Source organism: Miniopterus natalensis, chromosome 9 (assembly GCF_054644295.1).
Source record: "Miniopterus natalensis isolate mMinNat1 chromosome 9, mMinNat1.hap1, whole genome shotgun sequence".
NCBI lineage: Eukaryota > Metazoa > Chordata > Mammalia > Chiroptera > Miniopteridae > Miniopterus > Miniopterus natalensis.
This window is the reverse complement of record NC_142089.1, coordinates 29,248,244-29,268,625: the sequence shown is the minus strand read 5'-3', so window position 1 is coordinate 29,268,625 and position 20,382 is coordinate 29,248,244. Positions and strand designations below refer to the sequence as shown.

Sequence of the window (20,382 nt, the reverse complement as noted above, 5' to 3'; positions counted from 1 at the left end):
CTGTCTAGCTAACTGATTCTAAGCTTTGGCTTCCTTATCTGTAAAATGGGGATAATACCACTGATCACGCATAACTGACATAAAGCGTCAATGAGACAGCATATATAGTGAGTCTAGCACTACAGCTGACACATAGTAGGCGTTCCATCAAACCTCTAACTTTGCTGTATTGTTAGAGCACTTTTGTGCTATCTTTCCAATGAAATTAACAGCCAGGGTCAGGAGGGGTGAGTTTGGGTGGTGGTAAAAAACAAAACAAAAATGCCCATAAAACAGCTGAGTGGCTGTGTAAGTGCTATGCACCCTAAGCAGGCTCCCTGCCCCCTCCAGACCTGCAGGCTGCCACAGGGCCCGTAACTTGTCCTGGCCTCTCCGATCATTGACTCTTCTAGCAGCAGCATGTGGGCACAAACTATGTATTCTCCTCTTTGGCTTCTTCACAGACCCTGATACAGAATTTCAGAGAAGAGAAGGAAAGGGAATACTTGTGTCTGGCCTGAGAAGGGCAGACACAAAATAAATGCTGTTGGCTGACTGAAAATGTTCCACAAATGTAAAAGCCTTATACAAACACACGGTCTCTATCTAAATTTTATCTTCTGTACAAACTAGAAAAATCTTCTTCCATCAAAGCTCAATTTGGGGGCTGTATAAAACAACGAAAAGGCAACTTAAAGATCTTTAGTTCTTATACGGAATAAAGACATACAGAGCTCGTCAGTTAAGAGCAGTAAGAGGGATGTGGAGTGGGGGTAGGGGAGCAGGTTGAAAAAGGAAATCACCACTATCACACCTCAGAGAAGACCAGAGGAAAGCCAATTTCCCATTAACACATTTCAGAAAGCACTTTCCTCCTACCCCGAAGCAGATGAATTACGTTTTTAGGTAATGTATGGAAATTTCAGTTTGACAATTACTTTCCTGCTTAGTTCCCAGTCTCAATCAACCAGGTCATTCTACAGAGAAGGGGGAAGTGAGCAAGTGAGCATGTGTGGGAGTGTGTGTATGTGTTGGGGGAAGGAAGGGAGGCTGGGTGAACAGGGAATTGGTCTTACGAGCCAGTCAGCTAAAGCACAGAAATAGAAAATCCTTAAAATACCCAGGCCTGATTCACATCCTAGGTAAAAATCCTTTGAGACATCTCTCCTGGGATGTGAGAAGACTTTCCTCCAGTTATCTGAGTTTGGAAGCGGGGCAGAATCGTCTGACTTGGAAGGGAAGATGAAGGACAATATAGCCGGGGGGGATGAAAGGAAACCACAGCTGGTCTGTAATCCTGACTATTGCCATGCTGGGGGGAAAACTGTGTCAGTGGAAGCAGAATATGTTTGTATAAACTCTAAACCTCACAGCTTCACTCAATTGCCACCCTGTCCTAATTAGAAAGGAGGGGAGGCCTATGATTGCCCTTGATGGATGTATAAGAGGACACGGTGATCATGGTTTACTGCTCGCACTAAATGTTCTGACATTCTCCAAATTCCCCTTGATAAGGCAGACCTCTATCCTCCAACTCTGTAATCCCATTCGGCTGCCAAATCCTCTCCATACCTAAAAAATTTTCCATTCACCATCAACAATATATCTCCCCAAGACAATAAATCAAAATTATTTTACCCTTCTTTGTGAAATACATATAAGATGACTGCAGAGAGGTGATCGATAAAATGACAGGCAAATCTACCTGATTTTCTTCTGAATTCAGGAGACTTATTGCACTGTACCAAGCACATTTGTGAAATGAGCAGCAAGATGTACTGATAAATGCTACCATTTCCTCTACCCTTCCTATCACTAACGAATATCCCTCTGATGGGCATGTAGAAATGTTCACTTAGCTAATCAATATATTGGGATTTTCTTGGATATGCATAATGAGGCTGGATTTTAACTATGCTTAATTTAAGGCAGCATCTATTTCAGTTTGGTGCTTGAAAATAAAATAAAAAAGGTGAACATAGTGAAGGTTATTTTGTGAAGAGAGAAAATATGAAGTTAAAAACCATTCCAAATCTATTCTGACTTGTTCAGTAAGCAGTGACCTGTTTAATTAAAAAAAAAAGTCACTGGTATTTATTAGTTTTTAAAGGCATAGTGTGCTCTTTTCCAAAACAATAGATTTTGAACCCTAATTATGTTTTCCCTGGACGAAAAGTTTTTGTTCCTTAGATAATATAAGCTGAGTTGGTTTGTAAAAGAGAGATGTCAGTTTAGTATTTTTAGAACAACTGCCAATGATAAACTATAAACTGGACAACTCACAATTAGTCAGAAAGCCCTGGGTTCAAGTCCCAGCTTCCCTATTTGGAAGCTAAGTCATCTTGTGCAAATTACTCAATTGTTCCTAAGTCCAAGTTTCCTTATCTGTAAAATAACTGTCTTGAGATTATATGAAACTCCATCTACTGATGGCAGCATAATGCTTAGCACATAGTAAGTGCTCAATAAACATTGGCTATTATTATGAATCTTGAAGAAATCCCAAATTACTATTTATTTATTATCTTTTAAAGTAATCATTTTAATTGAATTATAGTTGACATACAATATTATATTAGTTTCAGGTGAATAAACATAGAGATTTGATATTTCATACATTATGACATGATCACCACAGTAAGTCTAGTTATCATCTTCATCATACAAAGACTACATTTCATATGCTGTACATTACATCCTCATGACATTTATTTTATAACTGGAAGTTTGTACTTCTTAATCCCTTTTACCTATTTCACCTGTCTCCCCAACCCCTTTGGTAACCACCAGTTTGTTCTCTGTATCTATGAGTCTGTTTCTGTTTTGTTTATTCATTTGTTTTTTAGATTTCACATGTAAATGAAATCATGTGGTATTTATGTTTCTCTGACTTATTTCACTTAGCACTATATCCTCTAGGTCTATTCATGTTGTCACAAGTGTTAAGATTTCATTCCTTTTATGGTTGAATAATATTCCTGTGTGTGTGTGTGTGTGTATGTGTATGCATATCACAATTTTATCCATTAATGTATCAACAGAGACTTAGGTTGCTTCCATCTTGGCTATTGTACATAATGCTGCAATGAATATAGGGGTGGCATATATCTTTCTGACTTAGTGTGTTCATTTTCTTCAGATACATACCCAGAAGTGGAAAGGTCATATGGTAGTTCCATTTTTAATTTTTTGAGAAAACTCCATACTATTTTCCACAGTAGCTGCACCAATCTGCATTCCTACCAACAGTGCACAGGGGTTCCCTTTCCTCCACATCTTCATCAACACTTGTTATTTGTTGACTTTTTTACAATAGCCATTCTGACATGTGTCAGGTGGTATATCATTATGGTTTTGATTTGCATTTCCCTGATGATTAGTGATGTTGAGCATCTTTTCATATGTCTGTTGGCCATCTGTATGTTTTTGGCAAAATGTATATTTAGGGTCCTCTGCCCATGTTTTAAATCATTTTTTAAAAAAATATTGAGTTGTATGAATTCTTTATATATTTTAGATATCAACTCCTTATTGATTATATTGTTTGCACCAATTTACTTATTTAAATGAGCTGCTCTTTTTAAAGCATTCAATACAGTGCCCAGAACACACATAAGGCACACAAAGCCATACAAAAGCAGCTACTATCATTTTTATTTGTCTTTGCTGTGTGCTGTAAGAAATTATGCCAATAAACTCACCTTGGGGCTGAATGCACATTTCAGGAGTGAATTCAAAGTACTTAGGTATTTTAGGACTTTTCAGAGCCTTTTATTGTTTATAAAATTATCTCAGAAGTAAAAATCAAATTCCCCTATTTAAAAGTGTATGAGATAACATAAAGTAATCCACAACCCTCACTCTCCTTTCCCTCTTCAACCCCAGAGACTGTATTCCATGCAATGCTTCTTAGCCTCCCCTGCAGTAGTCCATGTCCCACATCTCATCTACTGAGAGGGACACACAGAATTATTAGCACTTTCACAAATCCAAAAAAGAGCGGAAGATACCTGATGTCACTGAATCAAACTGAGTTGGTTCCTTCAGTCAGAGATGTGATTCTAGATACAAGGACAGTGACAAAGTATTCACCCTGCTGTGCACAGTAGGGAAGGGTCTTTTTGCCTTATTCTGCCTTTTCCACTGAATGATAACATTAATTAAGCTGGAGACGTGTTACAAAGGAAGAAATGAGGAGATGGACTGAGGTGGGGTTTAGGAAATGTTATCTTTGTTGGTTGGGCTGCAACTTCTAACCAAGTTAATTTTGGCATGCTTAACCTCATCTGGCAATGCTGCTTCAAATTAGACTGCTGCTTCCAAAGAGGCACATCCTGGCCCTACTTCCTTTGTCCAAATCACAGGAGAGTAAAAAAGGCTGCTGTTCTTAGATTGGAATTTTAGTTCTATTCCTTTGCTTTTTTCCCCCCTCTACCTAAATCTGAACCTTATCTTTCAAACCTTCCCCAATAGCTCCAGCTAACACAGACCTCACTCTGTCTCAACCATCCACAGCCCTGATAGCTTGTTTCATATACCAGTCACTCCATATACTCAGTTTTATAATCAATAATGTTCAGTTTCAACCACCCTGTCCTCAAAACCCCCTTCAGAACTGTCACTTGCCTGAAATGGATAGAAAACTAGTCTTTTAAAAAACTATGTTTTTATTGATTTTAGAGAGAGAAGGGAGAGAGAGAAACATCGATTGGTTCGTCTGGTACACACCCTGACAGGTGATCGAAACTGCAGCCCGGGTATGTGTCCTGACCAGGAATCGAACCAGTGACCTTTCCGTGCATGGGACAATGCTCAACCAACTGAGCCACACTGGCCAGGGCTAGAAACTATTCTTAAAAACTGTACTTCATGGGTACACCAAGAGCGACATTAAGTAAAAATACAATTCTTTTTTATCTGTGATGCAAATAATCACACACTCTCGATGGGCAGATCAAAACTGTTGTTGTACATGAATTTCTTTCTGGGAATTTTTCTGTTACTTTTTTTCTCCTTTCTCCGTTCGTTGGAGCAGGGTGATAACAAAATAGACAATTATCAAAATGCAATTTAGCATTCCAGCTCTGCCGGTTTTAAGACATATCCTGGGCCACCTAACTCTATCCTGCCTAAGCCATAGATTTTCTCCCCTAAAACACTGATCATCTAGGAACCTGGATTCAGTAAAGCAATCTCAAAGCTTGAAAAAACAAAAAGACAACCAATTGAAAAATAAAAAATGAGCCCTAGACAGTTTTTCTCAGTCGTTAGTGTTGGCCCACAGACTGAAGGGTCTCGGGTTCAATTCTCATCAAGGGCATGCACCTCGGTTGGTTGCAGGCTCGATGGGGCAAGCGCCGGAGGCAACCAATAGATGTGTCTCTCACATCGGTGTGTTTTTTTTCTCTCTCTCTCTCTTCCACTCTCTCTGAAAAGCAACAACAATAACAAAAAAGAAATGAATTCAATTCTCTGCAGTCCATGGGAATAGTAAAATTTCTACCAAGGGTTTAGTGTTCTTTGCCTGTTTCCAGGTTGCACGAATCCTTCCTGACCACAGTCCACTTCCCTTTTTCCCCAGAAGCAGAGGCTGAGCAGGAGAAGAAAGGACACTGCTCCCAGGGCCATCATGTGCCCACAGGTGCCCAGAAGCAGCTCAGGGCACACCTTTTCTCTCCCTGGTATTCAGATGATCTTGATAAGTGTCCTTTCCCAACTGGACAAAGAAAATCTAATATCTCTGAGAAGTTAAGTAGCAGAGATGTCCAAAAGGGAATCTTATACCTGGCGCCTTCAGTAAATTTGGCTTTACTCTGAAGGCTGACTTGCATCCCCAGAGGAAGGTAAGTATTGGTATCTCTGCCTCCTGTTACACACAAGAGTCTCGTTTAAGGCCAACGTGCGCACGAGGTAGACTCTCCAGAGGGTGGCCAGCAACCACTACTCAGGCACCCTGCACATGCTTCCTGGTGAGATCATGCTTTTGGAAACTAGGGGTGACTCCCAGCCCCACCATCTGCTGCTAACTATGATGCCTGGTTAAGTTACTTAGCCTCACTAAGCTTCAGTTTCTACATCTAAGAAAATGGCAGCTGTTCTTAGTGTTAAATGAAATAAGGTATGTCCAGTGCTTAGCAGGTACCTGGCATAGTGTAAGTACTTGATGAATGATAGCAATTATGTCCATGCCCAGATTTCCCCTCTGTGTTCTCAAGTGGAGAATACCTTGACAATCCACAGCCAGGAGTGAGTCCAGCCTACTGGCAATGCCATCAACAAAGAGTCTCTCTCTCTATCGATATCTATCTGTCTATCTATCTATCTATCTATCTATCTATCTATCTATCTATCTATCTATCTATCATCTATCTCTTAGAACCTTCTAAGGGAATCTATTACATTCTTTAGAGAATGGTTTGGGCTAGAAAATCTTAATCTTGAATTCTTACCTCTTTGCCACCTCCCATCCCCCAATCCTCCCGCTGGATATTTAGAACTCCTTAGAAACTTCACAGGATCGAGATGCATTGAGATCTGTAGGAGGTGTTGAAGGAAAGGGGGGACTGGGATGTTAAAAATCAGGGCAACAAAAATACCTATGATGTAATTTACCCCGACTTTTGAACCACCAGCAGCAGCCTCTCTACTTGCCTGGTGTGATCCCTCACCTCTACCAGCCTGGGTTGTCACTCACCCCCAAATAGAGGCCTCAGAGGGTCTTCCACTAAAGCGATTCCCACTCCTTCCCCACCTCCCCACAGCCCTATCTCTCCCTCCTTCTCTGACTTTTAGTGTAGCCAATTAAACCTGAACAACGGGTGGATGGAGGAAATATGCTGCATCTATGGAATGGTACAGCAGGGACCAATTTCACTGTTAATTTAAAATGCTAGAATTAATTAGGTAGTGTAAATGAAGAATTTAATAAGCACTCTTTACAACCACAAGTTCTACTTTTATTAAACACTGCTACCAAATGAGGGCAAATATCTCCAGTCTCTCTATATTTCCTTGCCTCATTCCCATAAGTTCTCTGCAAATAAAATTCTTATTTTTTTTTTGGTGCCTGAATTAAAAAAAAAAAAAAAAGCCTGAATTGTATTTCTGCTTTCAACCCATAAGCTTCTTTAAGCTCAGATGCTATTGTATGTCTCTGCTTGTGCTGGAGAGGGTGCTAAACAAACCAAAGTTGACAATTTTGGTTTTGTATACCAAATTAAAGGCTGTCTTGGAAGCTGTCATTCCTATTCAAATCCACTCGGTGAACTACCAAATTAGCATTCTTTCAGTAAAGGAATCTGCTTGTTTAAACATGTGTCTTTAGAAAACAAGGAAAAACACCATGAATCAGTACTTCTCAAAAATCTCACTACAGTTCTAAGGGAACTCTTTTGAAAAGGTGATTAATAATATTCACTAATACAGCTGGCAGAGTCCCTATTTAGAAGGCAAGGCTACACCAAAAATACATTTTCTATACAGGAGTGGGAGGAAAAATCATACGGTTAACTGGTTTTAATTTGGTTTGAATGATCATCCTATTATATAAAGATTATTCCGAAACCTAAACACTGGCTTCTTGCGAGCACAGGCAGTCCTGTTAAGGGATGGATGGTCGGTGCTCTGGGCGGAGATCATCAAAGCCCCGCCGCCATTTGGGGACCTTGATGAAACTTCTCTGCTCTAGCCACTCTCTTAAAACATACTAACTGTACCTATAATAAGAACATCTCCTCTTACTGAGAGACTGCTATGCAATAGGCATTGTGCTAGGTAGTATATATCTGTTCTCTCATTTAATCCTCACAATAGCTCTTTGAGATAACTATTATTTTCTAATTTTACAGATGAGAAAATTATGTTTGAGGGGTTATGTGACATATTTTTGACAGTTATTTTAGTTTTGTGGTTTTGCAAAGTACTTAATTTATATGGGGGACAGATTTATAAGTGAATTCGAAGAACTGAAGAATATATATATGTAGATATATATATATATATATATGATTTACATGTACCCATATACACTGGATTCTCTGATTTAAAATCAAAATGGTTTATCTTTCTATTTTATTTATAGAGTTTCCCTTTTCTTATGTAGGCTAGTTACTCATCAAGCTGTCCAGAGAAAGGGAAATAAAAGTCAACACTCAAACATGACAAATGCTTGAAGGTGAGCGTGAATGATTGTAGGAGTGGAGCACTGAGAGCAGCCATTTCATTGCTGTCATGATGTAGTCCAATATTTTTCTAAAAAAATGTTCTCACTTCCAAAAAGACTGTAGGGAAACTCCCCAAGAATTACAGTGTCATTAGGTCCTCAATGAATGCTTATGGGTAGGGAAAAATCAGAACCTAAAAATCTCAAGTATTGAAGTTGTATAGGGTATTGTTTCATTTTCAAGTAAAAAGTCTCTGACTTCTCAGTATCTTCGAAACAAAGAAATAAAATACCTCAAATGCAGCTCTTCATTGAGCATGTCCCCCCTACTGCAGAGTAGTTTCATTCCCGAGTAACCTGCTACCCTTAGGGCCTATTTCCTCTCAGGGACGATGGGCAGTTGTGACTTCCTTCCCCAAGTCCACCCCCTCAAAACATTGTCCCACACATGGAAGAACATCGGACACACACAAACCAAATGCTTGAGAGGAAAGGGGTAAGTAGATAAAAACTAGCCTGGACTATAGGGAAGGCAGAGGGCAGAGGGCAGAGGGCAGAGGGCAGAGGCAGAATGGAGAACTAAAGAAAAAAGGGAAGGGGTGGCTGATTAAGAATAAAAGGGGAACCCCGCCGGGCATGGCTCAGGGGGTGAGCATCAACCTAGGATCCAGGAGATCGCGGTAGGATTCCCGGTCAGGGCACATGCCCGGGTTGCGGGCTCCATCCCCAGTCGGGGGTGCAGGAGGCAGCAGATCAATGACTCCCTCATTATTGGTGTTTCTATCTCTCTCCCTCTCCTTCCTCTCTCTGAAATCAATAAAGATATATTAAAAAGAATAAACAGGGATAGAACCAAAGGATTATTCACTGAAAGTAAAGCTGAGGAAGCTCCAAATTCTTCATCTTCTTCCCACACACGTATGAGTTTAGGACTGAGCGCCCACCCACCCTGGAATGCGGGGTGCACACTGCAGACACTCAGATGCATCACCGTGCACGTGCATTTCTGCTAAGGTCTGCACATCTAATGGGACAACACAGCTGCAGGTTCCAAGCCTAGAGTATGGAAGAAGAGCATACCTGTAATTTTGTCTCTCACGAGTTTGCAGGATTCTATTTCACCAATGCTCCCAAAGAGACTCCTGAATTCCTCTTGGGTCATGTTCTGGGGTAAATAGTTGACTATGAGGTTGGTTTTGCTGTCATCTGTGGCCGCCCCTGTCTGCATGGGAGAAGGACAGTTTCTATTGTTGTTGGAGGGTCCATTGCTTGTATTGGATGTCGGGCCATTTGACACCTGAGGCTCCATGGTGCTAATTATCTAAACAAAAATAAAAATAATAAAAACAAGCCTTTTGTAATCTCAAAGACATAATTAAAGTCTTTTTCAAGATTTAATTTGATTTAATTTTTTGAAACGAAGGAGAACAAGTTAAAGCAAGATGGAGCAAAAGAGACTGGGTTGTGAGAACAGCCGACTGAGATGCAGGTTTTACACCAAAATGTTAAACTCCCCTCGCTATTTTTAGGCCAGCCCATAGATTTTGAACACAGACTAGAATGCAGTGGGAACTCTCCCATTATTTTGTTAATGAAAAGCTAATTCCTGTTTTCATTACACAATCACTCTCAGAAATGTATACTTAAGCCACACCAAATTATAATTAAAATGTAAAGTAATAATCATGATTAAAATTATAGCTCCATTAAAGCTGAAAAGCTAAATATAGAGGGCTATGCTCACAAGATCAAATACGGTACCTGTTTATTAACTATCTCCTAAAGTAAAGTGACATTAAATTAAGTAGAGCTGTTCCATATAGGAAGGGTTTAGATTTTCACTGATGCTTAATCACTGATCAAACTTCAGATTTCATAAGCACATGCTGGGGAGCTACAAAGTTATCTACTGAGATTTTGACCCAGTCACTCTGTTACTATTTCTCTTGGACTTCTATTAAAATGAAAAAAACATTAAGGAAAAGCTCTCTCCAGGTTTCCACCTTATGTCCAGCACATCCTGAGCTTGTCCTTCCACACATTACTCAAAAAGGACTTTCTCTGGATTTAAATAGTTAATTAAACAAATTTTCCACAAATGTCTGAACTGTTCCAGGCAGCCTGCTTGGGAATAAAGAGATGAATAAATCTTAGTCTCTGTCCTCAGGGAATTGACTGTCTATAGAGGACACAGACAGGCAAACGGCTTGCAGAAGGACAACAGACGTAGTGAGGAGTAATTAACCCTGCTAATAGCATAGGGGGATTCAGGGGAAAGTATTAAGAAGATGACACTAGAATGAGGTTTTCATGGACAATGGGTTTAAGCTTATGGAGCTAGGTCATGAAGATGCCCCATATGGTATGAAAAACGTGGAGAATCACAGAATTTCAGAGCTGGAAGACACTTAAGGGAATAAAATCTAGTTCAGAACACTCAAGTTTGAAATGAATTCCAGCAACTTCTTTGTCATCATGGGAAAGTGGGGCAGAGTCTGGGCCTGCACCCAATTTTCCTGGCCTCAAATGCAGCCCATCAGCCCCACTTTTCCACCCTGTCCTACTACCATCTCTTACTCAGCCTTCATGACAGGCCTTCTGTCTCCTCTGAAACTGATCATCAACTCCTTGGAAATGGAGTCATGCTCTGCCAGTCACTAGCTGTGTGACCTTGGGGAAGAAACTTAGTTTTTCTCATTTGAAAAAATGGGAACAATGCCACCCGCCCTGCTCGGTGGTAAGGAGGATCTGGTGTCACGACGTAAAGCACTGGAATAGTGGTGGGAACATAACCACGATAACTGATATTAATTAAAGTCACTCCACCAACCATATGATGTGACTCTTCTAACTGACTCCTCACAAGAAGGCAATGAGGCATATTCTAATATTCTCTATATTTTAAAAAATTTATCTTTATTGTTGAGAGAATTACAGATGTCCCTCCTTTACCTACTATTCTCTACATTTTATAGACATGAAAACCATGGCTTAGCAGAGTTCTGATGACTAGCAGGTTCCATTATTATTACCATCTGACTGCTCAGAGAGTTTTGGGGAATAAGCATTCTAAAATAATGCACATGTGATAAAGTATATACATCTAGAGGGTAGAACTCAAAGAATGTTCACAAAGTGAGCACGACTCACACCTGAGTAACCACCTTTTGGGTCACTGTACAGAACATGACTAGCATCCCAGAAGCCTTCCTCAGTTCACCACCCCTACCATTCACATCACTCCCCAGTGGTAACTGTTTCTAATCCATAGATTTGTTTTTATTTGTTTGGAACTTTATATACATGAAGTCACACAATACATACGCTTTTATGTCTTTTCACACATGTTTGGGTGTCATCCACGTGTCAAGTGTAGTGGCAGGTTGTTCTTCTCCACTGCTGTAGACAATCCCATTGTGTGAAAATATCACATTTTGCTATTATTTTTATCTCTGTTGGGAATATTCCTGGAAGTCTATTTTTGTGTCTGAGGGCATATGTACATTCGGGTTAAGCCTCAGTTTCCTCTTTGTACACTGGAATAAAGCCTATTGCACAGGGCTATCTTCAGAATGACGGGTCACATATGTATTTATTAAGTGCCGAGATAAAGTGCCTAGAGGCATCATAGCTATTATTCCTCATCATGCCCTACATAGGTGAGTGTAACTGTAATTGTTTCCTCTTCTGATGACCATATATGGGAAATGAAACAACAACAAAAAATAAGTCAGAGAAATTAGGCAGATTGAGGATGGTGGGGAGCTTCTAAGACTCTTTACCATCACGTAAGTAACTTTAATCACTCACAGAACTCTCTTCTTGGCTTTAGGCCAACTATGAGATTCTGGAAGGCTGGTCCAGGCAGCAAGTAGAAAGCAAAGAGCTCCTGAAAAGAGCCTTAAATCAAGCACTCCTCGGCTTTGACAGAAACTGCACCCAGCAAAGCCTATTCAGCTGCTCTGCCCTTGAGGCAAGCTTGGGTCCAGGAAAAATGAGGGAGCTGTGCCCAGGGGAGGGGGCCATGCTAATGGAGATGATGTTGTGGAACATCATCACGACTCCTGGCTGGGAGGCAGGTGTCTGCTCGCCAAGCCGTCCGGCCTCCTGGGTCTGTGCAGTGCCTCCATTGGCTGTGTCGTCTCACTGCTTCAGTGAGTCAGGTGTCCAGGCAACAAACACACGGAGCACTGCCAACTCGATAAAGAACTTGAAAAACAGAGTTTATCCAATTCAGGAGGCTTGGCTAGCAGAACCACAGAGCTGCCCAACTACTACATTTGGATTTCATGGAAGAAAAGGCCAGTCCCATAATCTATAGAACACCTTCCCCGCTTGCTACCTTTCTCAGGTTACCCTTCTTACAGCTCTTCCACAAATACCTAGAAAATAGCCTGCACTTTTGTGGCATCTTTTGGGGCGTTGAAATGGAGTATGAAGAGTAATATAAGTCATATCCAAGCACGCTAAGATTCTAAGGGACTAAGACTTTAAAGGTCACCTGAAGCTGGGTTCGTCTTTGGTTCACTGGCTGCTCGCCTCACAGACACACGGGGTGAAAGTCAGCCACTTGTCCATGTGACGTCTCATAGGTCTCTCTGCTCCAGAAAGGTCTAAGAAGTATCAAGCCTGTAGCAAAGTAATTTCAGTTCCTCAGTCAGCTCTCTGGATCTCCTTATAGCCTATGTGGATTTCCTAATGTATGTTGACTCATGGAGCTGAGCCGCCATCTGTAGATCAGACAATCCTAATGGCTAAAACCTTTGTACAGCAGCCATGAGATGCAACGTTCCACACGGAGCTCCTGTACATCAGGCCAAGCCATTCTCGCCTGATGGAGCTGGAGCTCACTTTGCTCTACACATGCTACACAGTTATCTTTTGGTGTATTCAGAAAAAACTGATGAAAATACACACAGGCACACACAGAGTTTTCCCAACAAAAACACGCAGTTCTAAAGTTGAGAAACTTTTGCAAAGGTATGAATATACCTCGCGTAATAAGACCCCTCACTGGTCTTAACGATGCATCCCAGGATGCAAAACAGACTTACAAAAAGAATCAGATATGTAAAATGTCAGAATCAAGTCTAACACATAAGTCAACCAAGAGGACTTAACACCATTACTTGGAAAATAAGAGAAGATATCAAGATATAAAGATAACAAACCCAACAATATGAAACTACATTTCAGGTTTACATGACAGATCTTAAAGAGAGGACAGCTGTAATCTCTTCTTGGCAGACAGGCTAGAGGTAAACATGTGTGTTAGTGGGAAGCATATCCTCCAATCGGCACGGGGGTGGCTCTGCAAAATCAGAATACTTGCTTCCCCAGCCTATGATCTTTGATACTCTAACAGCACAATTTTCATTGCAAATAAATATATCAATTATTCAAATGTGCAAATGTATTTTAATAAAACATTCTGTGTGGGTCTCATGGCCAACTTTGCAGCTGACCAGGTTCCAAGCCCCTGACTTGCCCTCCTTCCCTCTTCTGAACGGCAATTAAGAAGCTGAAAGAGAGTCGGCATCCAGGATAGAGCATTGAGGAGGTTCAGTTGACTTCAAACTCTAATGGTTGTACAAAGCACTACATTAAATCTTTTATGTTCCTGTGATATATTTTAAGAAACATTATACAGGCAGAAAATTTCAGGGATAAACTATTAGAGCAGTGCACAATAAGGTAGGCACTCAAATCCTGTCATTGTAAATGTCAACGGTTTGAATGACTAATTACTCACACTCAACGCATTAACCTCACCCCTCCCCACCACTCTTTTCTGCAAAATATGCAACAAAAGCAAGAGAGAAGGCCTCATACTTGCAGCTGCTGGATCATCACTCAGGGTTGTTTATCTCTGGGCAAGGGAGGTAAGAAGTAGAGGCTGGGTCCACCTCTTTCTCAGGGTACTCCTGAAAAAAAATGCCAACCCTCTCTGCCCTTCATGACATCTCCCTCGCCACAATGTTGGGTCCTTTCCAATGGTCCTAATTACCTGTTCAAGCACATGTCTCGCTATTATCCACTCAAGGTATCTGTTATTCTACTTTCTGGACATGCCAGGTCATATGCACATAAAGAAAGGTTTATTTCCACTATGGCTGGATCTGGGTATGTTAAATGAACAGAGACAGAGCCCCAGTGTGCTAGGCACTGTGCTAGGCCACGGGATACAGAGATAACACAGGCAAGGAGCCGGCCCCCACTGAGTTCACAGTGTGGATACATGACAGATATCAGAGAACATTAGGGACCACAGGGCCCAACCCCATAATTTTAATGATGAGGAAATTGAGGACGAGAAAGGGTAAGTGGCTTGCTTAGGTCACACTGCTAGTTAGAGGCAGAGATGGGACTGAGCCCATGTCTACAGACTATCTCACTTGAGTACTCTTGTGACAATGCAAACATGGATGAGGGCTTATTTCTTCTTCTTCCTTTTTTTGGGGGGTGAGGGGGAGGTGAGGGGTGGCCATGTCACAGAAATGCATTTGAACAGAAGTGTGGTGATGGTCTAACCTCCATACTTTTCTGAGTATAGCTCTTTACATTTCACAAAGAACGGCGACCTGAACTCTGAGCTCCATGGCCAAAGACTGCATCTGTTTTACTTATTACAGTACCTCCTGCATGTAGAACAGGCCTAACAATTAGTACGTTCTGGATAAAGGACTACTGAATGAACAAAAGTCCTTGCATGCCCAAGAGTTCACTGGATCCCTAAAACAACCCTGGGAAAAACTACAAGCTAATAAGGTATTAATGTCATCCCATTTTACATATAACAAAAGAAGGCAGAACAGTTATTGAGTACCTATTATATGCTGGGCATACATTTGAATATTATTTAAAACGCAGATTTTAAGAGGCATTCATTCAAGCAGGAGGGCTGAAACTTTGGCTGACATTGGCTCCTTAGAGAACCTGTTGAATGCCTTTTCCCTTTCTCGCCAGAAAAACGTACATGCATGCAACATTTTATATACAGTAGAGCCAATCTTTTGTCTCCAGATTGAAATCTCCAAAGTGATTTTTTTCTACTCAAGCCTGTGACGTTTTGGGGGCACCTTTATGTAGACTAACATTCTTCTTACTTCTTGATAAGAAAGTTTAGAACCCCATTCCCCCACCTTCCCACTCACCAACCCTCCACCTGACTCCTCGTACAAGCTGGGAGAAAATAGTTAGCTGAGCATGCTGGAAGCAAGTCCATTCCAAAATTTGAAAGCTGCGATGAGTACTAAAGTACTAAAAATGTACCTAGAGGCCCCTTTAACAGTTCTTCCATCAGCTCATGAATTCTTTACATCTCCCTTCGTCCCCACTCTTCAGAAGGCGTTCGTTTACTCAAGTTTGGGGAAGTCAGGCTAGAGTTTCAGGGCTGATCCTCACAGCTGAGGACAGAGGCATTGTCCTGGGCCCCAGAAAGCCACATCACAAGTGCCACCACAGACCAAGCCTGTCAGCCACACCACATCCTGTCTTTGCTCCAATATTTTCCATAAAAATGGCAGTCTGACAATAAACTGTACGGTCTTGCATTTAAGTATCTTAATGTAGTTTATACTTTCAGGATTTACTTCATGAGGCAACTAAAAGGTTACAAGTTTACATGACAGGAAACTGCCCTGCACAGAACTCACTACTAACATCTGTCATCCAAAAATCCAGTGCAGGGCCCTTATGCTCCCAACACAGTGCTCTTGGGTCCTCAACTTCTGTTTTTTTTTTTTTTGGTGGAGAGGTGGCCTTGATGCTCAATTTAGGCAAAAGGATAAAAAAACCAAAAAAACCCAAAACCTGAAAGGTCACAGGAATATGATGTTTCTTTTCCAAATACTGTCCCCTCTACTTGGAGTGCCCTCTAAGTGTCAGTATTCCCAGAAATGAGAAAGACGCTAAAGGAATGTACTGATTGCAAACATGTCTCAGGTGTGAACCTCTGAGACACACAAAAGTATGTTATTAAGTATTTTAATGCGTATTTAAAGGTGTTTTCTTTTATCACGTGGAAGGACTTTGCAAAATTTATGTATGAAGGCTAACCCTTACGTAATAGATCGAGCACTCCCAAGAGCACAAAGAATAATGTTTACCAAGGGCAGTCACTGAATCAAACCATTAAAGAAATAGATTTAAATTATTCATGAGAACAAAAATAAAATCCTAATTCTCTCTGCCGGCTTTTCCGCTTAACCCTTACACAATCCTGATACACAGTATGTTAGACGCGGGTGGAGCAGCCCAGACACTGTATCGCCTCTGCCTTTCAAAAGTCTGAAAAACAAATCTCCAAAATTACACAGCAGGGTCTGTGTTCTTAAAGACAGATCTTATTTTTAGGAATAATTCCTCACTTCTCTTCTTGCTCCTTGAAAGATACTACAAATGACCTTACAACCCCTCAATTAATGTTTCTTTAAAGTTTTGTCCATCAGCTCATAAATCCATACTCTCCCCTCCTTCTTTCCAAGAGGCTTTAATTTGCTCAACCTCTTTGGGTTAATATTTTTTCCTAAATGCAATGTTTTCCTGGTTATTATTCAACTGGGAAGGAGACACTGTTATTAATGGCGTCCAAAAGGAGGACTGAGATTGATGATCTGACCACTCCAGGAAAAGGGAACTTGGAAATATACCCCCCCTTCCAACCAAACCATAGATGATGATTCACAGAGACCCCTGGACCAGGGGAATGTGGCTGCAGACTGCACTCATGTCCCCCAAAACCATTGTACCAAGTTTCTGTAGATCCCGCTGGAAGGTAACTAGAAAACAAAAAAAATAATTTAATTCCAACTGGGGAAAACATGCTGACAGTTTAATAATACCTTTGGGCAGATGCACAAATAACCCAAAAAGACCTATTTACTCTAGGAAGTTATGTGGTAATAAATTCTCAGCATATTCTTAAAAACAAGTGTATTCAATTCAACACAGGTTTATCGAATGCTATTACAGACCAAAGCATTATTCTAGGAGCTGGGGAAACAAAAATAATTTGGTTCCTGCCCTTGAGGGTTCAAGTTGGGAGGATGGGAGAGGAGGGCAGGTAAACAAATAATGAATTAAAATCAATTGTATACACCCATTTCTTTTAAGCAACCCACTCGAGAGTTTCTCTAATGACTCTCCCTTCTCACCAAATGCACGTACATGAAATACGCACAGACCCATCCTGCGTTGTGCTGACACTGAAGTGACAGCCCTGCTTCGGGCCTAACTGCCTGCACCCCAAACACGTGCTGTTGGTAACAGGAGGCGAGCTGGAGGCACCCCCTTCCTGCAGCACCTTCTCGGGGCGGCCAGCAGGCGGGGCCTCCAAAGGGTCAGCGGCCCCGGGACAGCGACAGGCCCTGGCGCTTAGAGCAGCAGGGCTGGCATGGATGCGAAACGCGGAATCAAAATTTAATTTCTCTTCGGCATTATTCTCGAATTCACAGCAAACCAAGTTTTTAATCATCTTCCCCAGGCGCATCACACACATTTCCCCGCTGGTATAAGTACCGGCCGCCTTCATGCCTTACAGCGCTCCTTCGGGCTTCAGTTCGGCCGAGTGCTTTGCTGTACGCACCCGGGGCAGCCCCGGTAAAGCCCCGGGGTATCTGGTTTTCACAGACTTTTGCAGGACGCTGTCCAGAGCTCAGGGGCCGCTTGATCGTCCAGGTCGTTACAAAGAAGAGGCGACCTTTCCCTTCCCCAGCCCACGCCCAGCTCAGCCCTCTCTTCCAAAATGGCCACTAACTGAATACAATTTCAGACTTTCAATCTGCTTTCTTTATTAAAGGCATATTTGAAAAAGACAAATGTTTTCATTTTAATATAAATACAATTTCGTGGGCAAGCTCTCAGGCAAAAATATTAACTTTAACAACAACAAAAAATCAATTGGAAAACAATTCCTTTCCCATCCTATGTTTTAAGCCCCCAAACTCTGAATGTTAATATGGGGAAAATAATCAAAATGCCTAATAATAAGTTACGAGTACCTGTTGGGACGGCAACCAGTTGTGACAGTAAATATATTATCTTCATCTTCCATACAAAAAACATTAATGAATCATTTGTAAAACTGCCCACGGACTGATTAAGTTGGACTTGTCTTCTGATTAAATGCATAAACAATAGCCAATGGCACAATTCATGTAAACATAAATACTGTATATTTATAAAATGCCTGGCTAGTGGCTCAGAGTGTGAGCAAACTCACTGAAATTCAGCTGTGAAAAGCAATGTGTTATTCTGTATATCTCTATCATGATCTGAAGATCTGGGTCATGTCTCTGAATTTAAGTTTTATGCACACTCATTAAACGCTTCATAAGTCTACATAAAACTAACTTTTATTTTGAAAATTAATACTTGTTTTCTTAACCCAGCTTGGGAGGAGAGTGGAGGGGAATAGAGGGAGTTAGTGTCTAGAAAAATCTGCACACAGCAACCTTCTTTTGCTGAGAGGAATTATATGCCTACGGCTCTTCCAATTGTGCATTCAAGGAGAGCCTCTTTGGGGGCATCCTGACACTAAAGATGCAGAGTGAAATAAAACAGTTCTCAGCACCTCAATGTATGTATAAGCCGCCACGATAAATTCGATCCATGGACAGTTCACACAGACTCATAGTATATCTACATGTTCATTAGTGAAAAGATCCCAAACATTGTTCTGAAACGGGTGTTTTAAATTTGAAAACTACTTTATTACACTTGAAATTTTATTTTTAATTTCCTCCTTCACTGACTTCCTTTCTTTTATTTTTATATAAGAAAAACATTAGAAAAAAAGACTTTTTGACCCGATAGAACTTTATCCCTCAAACTATCTCAGAGAGGTAGTTGGACTACCACTCCTTCTGGGCACCCTATGGGAAGGCAGATGGGTACACGTGAAACTGAGTCAGTGCCGGTGAGAACGCAGACCTGAGATGGCAGAAGTGTCTTTGAATTATTTGTGGACCACATATTTACAGAAAAGGTAGAAATTCAGGGTTTGTAACTGTCAAGCTTTAAGGTGCAGTGAAAGCGTCTACCTCATCATTACTGGTCGAAGTATGTATTGACACAGCCTTTCTGAACATAATGTTATGCTTGTATTTTTGGATCCAGTGACCCATTCTTAAGCTCAGAAAAGAATCCAGAATCCTCTAGACCAAAAGTATGCACAATAAGCTATATTAAGAAAACTGAGTGAAAAAATAGAAACAACCGAAGGGCCCAACAAGGGGGATGACTAAGTAAGTTATTGTATAGTGTTATTCTGCAGCTGTTACAATTATGGTTAAGGTGGGTTTTTATAACATAAGAAAATGTGTATGATCAATGTAGAAGAAAGGTGAAAAATTGATTATCTCAATTACTTGTCTCCATCTTTATTTTCCAGTTTTTCTGTTTATTTATTCTACAATGAAAATACAGCACTTTTATAATCTGGGGAGAAGTTATTTTTTAAAAAGAAAGAAAATAAGTCCTTCAAACCCATTCAGAGACACCGTATTAAAAGTGATTCCATCTCCTTCCCAGAGTCTTCCTGCAGGCTCTCTCCTTGGCCGCCCTCCGTTTGCTCCTACCTTAGAGGGCACACAGGAGCCCAAGTGAAGAAGAATCACATTTCTAGAAACAGTCTCTGGTTGGCCTCCCCTTCACCTGACTCGCCGTGCAAGGTTACAACCTGAGTCGGCCTTGTCGCCAGGCAGCGACCTTCACGAGGCCGCAAGGAGAGAAGACGATTTACAAGAAAACATTCCCTGGAGCAGGGAGTGAAAAGTACTGATCCGTTCTAAAAGCTCCTGCTGACAAACTCTGATATTATGAACATTCTGCACTTGGACAAAAGCTCCACTTTTCTTAATTACATGGTTTGAGCAGGAGCCTGCTTTCAGGATCTGCCCAATCACACAGCAGCCATTTATTTTCCCAAGCGCAGCTGCCAAAATTTCCCTGATCTCTGTTCTGCGCTCCATCTTCAAGGACATCTAGTGAATGTATGACACTGTCAAGCAACACTCCACGCCATGCTTTTTAAGCTTCTCTCTTTCCTGCACGCGGAGATCCTCCTAATACATATTTATTAAAAATCTCATGAATAAGAAGCAGATACCAAGTATCATTATATTTTGGTCTGCATGGAGGCAAGTACCTCGTTATGACAATGAGCCACTGATATTCTCTGTCCTTCGTGCGATGGGTTTGCTTTTGTCTTATGGGCTCTGCATCCTGTAATTCTTTGGGTC

At 41.1% G+C, this 20,382-nt stretch overlaps 1 protein-coding gene across 3 annotated transcripts in view; it reads right to left on the bottom strand.

The window, feature by feature from the left end:
- ELAVL4 (ELAV like RNA binding protein 4) overlaps positions 1-20,382 on the bottom strand; it is an 85,029-nt gene that overhangs the window by 40,090 nt on the left and 24,557 nt on the right. For all 3 annotated transcript variants that reach the window (XM_087819996.1, XM_016214175.2, XM_016214179.2), the window contains one exon: positions 9,221-9,461. In XM_087819996.1, coding sequence (XP_087676122.1) covers positions 9,221-9,461 — 241 coding nt within the window. Of the gene's footprint in view, positions 1-9,220; positions 9,462-20,382 lie in introns of those variants that run through there.